Here is an 8,078-nt window from a genome sequence, read left to right as displayed (position 1 = left end):
GCAAACTACAGCTTCTCACTACATTTATCATGAAGTCTCTGCCAAAAACAAACAAAATAAAATGTTGTGAACTTTGACCTGTGGAGCTGTACCGTATCATATCTGTGAATAAATGTATTTTTGCAAATGAGGAAATCGAGTGCAGCGGTTTTGCCATTCACTTGTTTATTAATTATTTAGAAACACACACACACAAAAAAAAAAACATTAAATCTTCAAACCTAAAATTATCTGCCCGGAAACCCAACCAGCCAATCAGAGCCGAGCGTTGACATTCAAAAACATCTAAGTAGAAACCACTCTAAATACTTCACAATGTGCCCCTACTGCCCAAGCCTGATATGTAATGTCATTAATATTTTCCTCTGCTGCGCTGAAATCTGCTGCCGCCGCCATCTTTGGGTTCGACCACGAAGGAACAAAATAATTCGAGACGAAGTGAAATGTCGAAGATTTGATGCAGAACAGTCAAAAACATTCAAAGCTCATTTAATCCTGGACGAAGCGCTGACTGAAACCAAGAAATAAAAAATAAAGTCGGGACAAAGTGCAGCAAGCACCTGAGAGAGAGAGAGAGAGAGACGCCGCTCTCACCTTCAACAATCGCGTTTATTGCTTGGTGAGAGAAGTGCATATTTTTCAGGAAATACTTCTTAAAACCAGAGCCGTTTACTTTCAGCTCCGTCTGACATCAAAGTGACGCGTTTGGAAAGAAAGGGAAGAAAAATGCATGAGTTGACCGACGTAAAGGCGCACGCACACACCAACGGACGCACAGTGCAGGGATCGCCATGGAAACGTCTCGGGGTTTGCGACTAAACGTGTTTTTAAAAAAAGAGACAGCATGGATTTACCCCTGAGGTGTTTCAATCATAAAACCCTAAAAACGACGCATGATTGAGCGGCTAAAAACGGCTCCGCAAAACCTGAGAGGAGTCGGCCGACCTTAAAAAAAAAATAATCAGATGAAACTCGAGTCAAACATTTTGGTTTGTGCTGCTATCGTTTTAAAAGATTACATTTCCAGAGGTCAAAGGTCAACTAAGTCGCCCTTCCTCACGTTTACAAAATCAAATGAAGTTGGTGTCAAACGTTTGTGCTGCTGTCATTTAAAAGATGTTTCCAGAGGTCAGAGGTCAAAGAGCGCCACAACATTTACAAAAATCTAATTTTGTGCCGGTTAGGTGGTGTGCTGCAAAAATGTTTAGCTGCACAAACAAAAACCAATTTATCGATGTTGTTTTTGTCAATGTGATGGAGGGCAGATTGATCTCTGGAAACTTGTTTTACAGTCTTAAGAATTATAGCAGCACAAATTAAACATTCTGCAGCACAAACAGCACAATTAATATTTTGTAAATGTGGGGAGTGGCGCACATCCTCTGGAAACCTTTTTTTTTAAATCTTAATTATAGCAGCACAATTTCTGCAGCACAAATAAAAAATAATTAACTTTGTGGCTAACCTTTGACCTTTGAAACATTAGCAGCTTTAAAATTGTTGCTGCACAAACCAGCAGAAATGTTTTTAAAAATGCATCAAATGCATCAGTTTTGGGCGGCTGGGAGCAAAGTGACCTCTGGAAACATTTTTTTTTTAAAATATTTTAAAAATCATAACGGCACAAATGAAACTTTTTGCAGCACAAACATTAAAATTATATACATTTTGTTTGAGTTGTAAAAATGGGAGGAAGATCAAGTTGATCTGCCATCAGGAAACTTTTAAGATTATACCTCCACAAAAATCTTTGAACATTTTTGCTGTGTAAATGTAGCACAGTTGATTCATTTCATTTAATTTAATGTTGTACATGTAGGTTGACCCTTGACCTCTGGAAACAATATCTTCAAAATGAAAGCAGCACAAAGTAACATTTTTAAAATTTTTGATTTTAATGTGAAGAGAGGATCCAGTTGAGTCTGGAGACTTTAAAAAATGTACAAATTACATAAATTACAGCTGAAAAGAGATTCTGAACTGTAATTTATGTGGTGGTGGGATCCATTAACCTTTGACCTCTGGAAACATTCATTTAAAATGAAAGCAGCACAAACAATGTTAGCAGCAGAAACATAAAAACTGTATTTTACATAACTTTTGTTCAAATGTAAGGAGGAGCAAGCTGATCTCTGATGTCCAAATTTTATAACTTACAGTGGAAAAGAGATTTTGTAAATATTTACTAATATCTTTGAAACGATGGCAGCACAAACGTTTGAGGCCAATTTAGTTGGATTTGAGTTGCAGTGCCGACTTCACTCAGGTCTCCTCAGAGGGCGCCAACAGATAAAACTCCCTCACCAAGCAAGCTTTAAAAACTACAGAATAAGGCTTCGTAAAATGCGTACATTTGAATAAAACGTGGGAGTGCCTTGGTAGGTAGAGCTACTGACTTGGACTGGGAAGCACCCCCTAGTGGTGAAGTGAAGCTCCTGCATAAAGTTTCTGGTTAACGTGGTTCTACTTCGCCTACGCAGCGCTGCAGCGAGAGAGTGAGGTGAGACCGCTATGGTTGTCACAGCTAGTTTAAAAAACGACCACAGCTAACTTTGGGGGTTCTTCGCTTACTGAGCATCTCTTCTTCCGGTGCATTGGCGTGTCGCCTGCACACATTCCACACACACACGGTCAGGGGAACCTCAGGAAGGCGAAGCTTCTTCGGCCTCGCTCACAGTTTGGCGGCCATGAAGTTGATGTGAGGCTTCACCAGCGGGAACAGCGGCAGGCTCCTCTTGAACTCCGTCATGTCCTGAATCAACGTCGGCTGAAAAGAAGAAAAACAAAAAAACAAAAAACGTTTGATGTGGGAACAAAAATAAAAATAGCTTAAGGTTGTTTTCACACCTGATGGTCCGGTAGATTTTATTCAACTTTTGTTACATTTTTAGAAAAACTTATTCCCCTCCTGCACTGTGGGGGCGTTGCACCAAAAACCACTGAAGGAAACGACATGAAAACCTCTGAAAGACACCGAGTGCAACTTTCTTCTTCACGAAATGCAAGCAAAAATGTAGTGGCGTCAGATTTAAGAGGTTGTAGGATTTCTCTTGTCGTTTGTAAAATACCACGATTCATTTCTACCGCTAAACCTTTGTTTTTTTGGTTTCATTTACCCAGAATGCCCTGCGTCGTAGTCCACTTCCTGCTTTCATACCTCCCCAAACGAAACAGACTTTCCAGACAAACGGACTGGAATTTGATTAATATAGAAAGTTACACGCAAAAAAATAAATAAATAAAAAATGTTGTCAGAGTTTTTTGGTATTTAGCTAATAGAAATAATTTTGCTAATTCTAATTAGCCTGGATCCAGAAAAGGTTAGTCTGTTTTATTTTCAGTGGAAAAATAAAAGTTATTCTCTGAGAACCAGAGGTGTCGTTTACCTGAGGCAGGGACGGAGCGGGGGCCAGGTTGACGTCGTTCTGGGCAGGAAACTCTCCGACTATCGGACCTGTTGCACAGAAACGAAACGTCAAGGCGACCGAAGCCGACAGGGATGGAAAAGAAAAGCAGGAAATCCTCCAGAGACTCACAGGAGTCCATCTCTCTGGACAGAACGTGAACGGATACTTTGTGTCTCTTTGCAGCTTCCACTGTGAGCCGCTCCTGCAAACAGAGCATCAACTTTTTTAATTACAAAAAACATTAAATGCATATATAAAATTACTGAAAAAAATACGGAAAATTCAGTTTGAACTGATTTGGGATAAATTTGCCAACATAAAGTGAAACCACTGTCAAATAACTTTCAGTTACAGCTTAACTATTTTATAATACTTAGTTGATTTTTTCTTTTTAAAATAACCTTTAGTGATTCTACTCTGTTTTAGAGTGTAATCACTGAGAAAATGAGTGATTAACACTTTACTGGTGTAATTAAATTTTCTGGAGCCGTCACTGCGTGGAGTTTATCCATTTATAAATAATTTATTTTAAATGTTTTTCAAGCGACAGATCTACAACTTGTTCTGCTGAACAAGTTGTAGATCACGTAAAATAAGCATTTAAATGAATATATATATATATATATATATATATATATAAACAAATAACAGTAAATAAAGACCTAAACTAGGGTAAATACAGAAGTGTAAAAAGTGCTTGAAGGATTTATTTCCCTCTCTGGTTTAAAATGCCTGAGTTTAAATTTAAACCAATTATGTTACTCACTCTGTAAAACTGCATTATGTTTTCTTTAGTCAATGTCTTCAGATGAGCAACTTCAATGTTATCTGAAAGGCAAACAGAAGTTTAAACATAATTAGCTTGAAGCATTTAGAACTGCATAAAGCAGCAAACCTGCAGAAAAACTGTTTATCCAACAGTGTGACTGTTTTAACTGAGTCATGAAAACTCAGTTAAAACACATTAAAAACAAAAACTTTCATGTTTTTTAGTGGTTTTATATGATAAATACACTACTGCACAAAATGTTTTTTTCTTTTTTAAACTAAATAAGAATCTGAGATGTGTGACGTTCGTTTGTCTTCAGCCTGATTCTGGACTTTGTAGATAGAAAAAAGAACAAACTAGTAAATTTCCACCAAAAACTCAGAAATTTTGTAGAAAAAAAATTCTACAAAATTTGACATTTGAAATTTCCACTGTTTTTTGTGGAAAATTTTAGTCTAAAACTTTTTTTTTTTCCTAGCAACTTTTCTCACCATTTCCTAGAAAACTGACATTTTCGAGATAAATTTTCAAAAGAAATTTTATACATTTGAAATTTAGAAATTTCTGAATTTTTTGTAGAGAATGTAAAATATTAATCTAAAAACAAAATTTTCTAGCAAATTTTATTGTTTTTTTCTACTACTTACAACTACTTTAACCCTTTCATGCATAGTGGTCACTGCAGTGGACAGCAGTCAAAAAGCCATTTTCTTGTGCTTGTGGATTTTTATGTTATAAATGCACACAGACCACTGAAGTGGACACTAATGGATCATAAAATCCACTATCAACTACTGGCCATCCGCTGCAAATGCAAAAAATTATTTTTGTTAAATCCAATATGGCCGACGACAAAAAAGCGTCGCCAAGCGACCCGGTCCTTCCTTCTACTGTAGACGACTCTTGCAGGTAAAAAAATAATATTGTGACATCAGATAACCCCTAAAGAACAGTACTACTGATGGATTTTTCAAATAACTTTGTATTTGGAGAAAATTACAGTTGATCACCTAAAAAGAAAAAAAAAAACTTTTTTTTTTTACAAAAATTTTTTTCTACATTTTTTTGCCTTAAGGAAAAAAAAAAATGTTTTAAAATATCCTGACACAAAGGATCAATTCATGCATGAAAGGGTTAATTTTGCATCTAGTTTGGGTTTCATTTGGGCTCGACTGAATAAATTCATCTTCAGGAAAGAGAGGATTTGGGTCACTTTGATTCAAAACATTTTCTATTGTTAGCCCAGTCTAAGAAGGACTTAAAGCTGAATTCGGTGCAGCTTTTCATTACCTCTGTCGAAGTTGTACTGCTGGGAGATGATCTCGCCCCAGTACTTGGCGCACTCGGCGGACAGCTTCTTGGGTTTGTCCAGGCGGCGGATGGCCAGGGCCTGGATGTGCTTCTGGAAGGCCTCCTCGCTCATGTCCTCCAGCGCCTTCTCCATGGTGCGCAGGAACGCCTCCACCCGGCTCTCCAGGTAGTGGGGGGCCTTCTCCGACTGGATGATGAAGCGCAGGCCCTGGACCCCGTTGGCTCGGCGGGGCCCGCTGAACACGATGTAGCCTTAGAGGGCAGCCGGAGTTTGAGGGTTATTTTAGGAGTCGTGTGGATTAGTTATGACTACAAGCAATAAATCAATTAATAATCACGTTATAACTTAAAATGAGCTCAATAATTTCCATTTGTGCCATTTATTTGTGAAATACTTTTGGTCTAGTTTCTAAAGAAAATATTTTATTACACTTGAAATAAGACAAAACTAACTTATAAGTAACTTTACAGCTTGTTTCAGGTTAGTAGTGCCATTAATATTGAGGGAAAAGTTCAGTCAACTGTCCCTGCGCAGTTTCCTAGCAACGCCAGCCAAGCCCAGGCCGTTGCTTAGCAACCGAGTTCTAGTTCCACGGCAGATTATTTCACTTAAAACAAGAGAAAAATGTATTTTAATAAGTGAACTAATCTGCCACTGGAACCAATACTTGTTAATCAATATTAAGGAATTATTTACTTACAAAAAGCTCCTGTTTATCGCTGGAAAGTTACTGAAAAATCAGCTTTGTCTTATTTCAAGTTTACTAAGATACTGACTCTGTAAAATTTTGTGTTTTTGCATTTTTCCTCTTTTTACCAAAAAAAAAAAAAGAAAGAAAAAATCTGGAAAAAAAAAATCTCCAGTTTGGTGTTTTGGTCTCAACGAGGACAGTTTAATTTGCAGAAACTTCATAATTCCTTTTATTTGTTGTTTCTGCTCTATTTTGGATATTTGAAGTGTTTTCCAGTTTTAGTATTAAATGTTCATTAGGATTTAAGCTAAAACTGTAACCCGAGGTGGAATATTTTGGAGTTTTGATTTTTATTTAGCTTAAATGTAAAATATATATATTTCTACAGTTTTGGCTTAATTATGATGCTGAGCGAGTTTTTCTTTCAGCAAACTGCATTTTTCAAGTTTGTATGCTCCAGTTCATGATTAATTGATTACTAAATTAGTTGACGATTATTTTGACAATTGATTAATCGCGATTAATTTGACTAAACAGAGTATTTATTCAGAGTTAGGTGGTGTTTAAATGAACGTTTCTCGTGTCCACTGGTGGACGTGAGGGGAGCTGACCCAGCTGCTCTTTGGTCCTCAGCGTGTTGAAGCAGGGCTCAGAGATGATCTGGCAGAACAGCTCCAGCAGCATGTTGTCGTTGGTGGTCTGCATGTCCGTCTGGTAGTAGATCTCGATGCCGCAGTGGTTGTGAACTTCGTTTCTCTGCTGGTAAACATACCAGCCACCTGAGAGAAAACATGAGACAAACACACTTATAAAGCTAATACTTACAGTTCTGCTCACTTTTCACTGAATATGACATCCAAACATTTCCTCAAAAACTTACTTGGTTACTAATTCAATGTACTTCAAAAATACTTAGCGTTGAACTTTTTAAAATCTACATACATACAATTGATTGATCTTGATTAATCCTGTTAATCGTTTCAGCGCTACTTGACTAAAAACTAAATTGATAAAATTCAGAGGTTTGTGAATTTTCTGCTTTCTGCCTCTGGTTGAATTTCCCTGATTCAATACCGATCCGACCCGGTGACCCGGTTGACATCCTCTCATGTCCCTCTGGGCCGAACCGAGTTTAATCAGATCTTTAAACGCGCCACGGCGTCACCATGGCGACGTTGAGCGGAGGCCGACCTACCATCCGGGACCTGCACCTCCCTGTAGCGAATCAGCTGGCTCGGGAGGAGGGGCTTGGTGTGAGCGTGCTCAATGAGCGTGTCCTCCACCATCTGCATCATGCCGAGAGCAGACTGGGGAAAAAAACAAAACACAGGAAAAATATTCTGTTAAAGTTAAATCACAGAGGAGGCGTTAATTTATCCTCCTTTAATGTCATTATTTTTGATTTGTGACTTTTCTAGGAGATTTATAAGCATTTATGGCTTTCTCAGGTAAAAAGCTGAAAGGTGGGAAAATGTCACAGATAAAAGGTTTATAGGAAAGTGCAAAAAAAAGAACAAAGAAAACAAATAAAACTATTTACTACTGATAGTAGTAATAATAGATCAATCGTAGCAATTATCTCCTTATTTTCAAGATGATCCTCATTATTTTAATCATCATTATTTTGAAAATTATTTTCATTATTTTATTTGATCAATTCTCATCATCATTTTTCCATTGTTTTTGTTATTTTGTTTCCATTATTATTATTTTATTTTTAATATTTTATTTTTATTTTCATTTATTATTATTATTAGTAGTAGTAATATGTAATAGTAGTTTTGTATTTCCTTTATAAACACATATAAATTACACAATATTATTACTGACAGAATTATCATTTGCTAATCAACTGTGTGTCAGGAAACAAGAACTGGTTTCAAGGAAACAAAATTAATT

At 37.0% G+C, this 8,078-nt stretch overlaps 1 protein-coding gene across 2 annotated transcripts in view; it reads right to left on the bottom strand.

Moving 5' to 3' along the window:
* Positions 1-1,640: 1,640 nt before the first annotated feature.
* LOC106939392 (insulin-degrading enzyme) overlaps positions 1,641-8,078 on the bottom strand; it is a 28,908-nt gene continuing 22,470 nt past the window's right edge. For both annotated transcript variants that reach the window (XM_015021774.1, XM_015021773.1), the window contains exons 19-25: positions 7,375-7,486; positions 6,791-6,958; positions 5,467-5,739; positions 4,174-4,235; positions 3,537-3,609; positions 3,387-3,454; positions 1,641-2,767 (exon numbers count right to left, since the gene is read on the bottom strand). In XM_015021774.1, the coding sequence (XP_014877260.1) occupies positions 2,672-2,767; positions 3,387-3,454; positions 3,537-3,609; positions 4,174-4,235; positions 5,467-5,739; positions 6,791-6,958; positions 7,375-7,486 (852 nt within the window). In that variant the 3' untranslated portion in view covers positions 1,641-2,671. The remainder of the gene's footprint in view (positions 2,768-3,386; positions 3,455-3,536; positions 3,610-4,173; positions 4,236-5,466; positions 5,740-6,790; positions 6,959-7,374; positions 7,487-8,078) is intronic.

Source organism: Poecilia latipinna, unplaced genomic scaffold (assembly GCF_001443285.1).
Source record: "Poecilia latipinna isolate Pla-1442-1.1 unplaced genomic scaffold, P_latipinna-1.0 Scaffold2854, whole genome shotgun sequence".
Lineage (NCBI taxonomy): Eukaryota > Metazoa > Chordata > Actinopteri > Cyprinodontiformes > Poeciliidae > Poecilia > Poecilia latipinna.
Note: the sequence above shows the minus strand (reverse complement) of the source record. Positions and strands in the feature narration are given on the sequence as shown.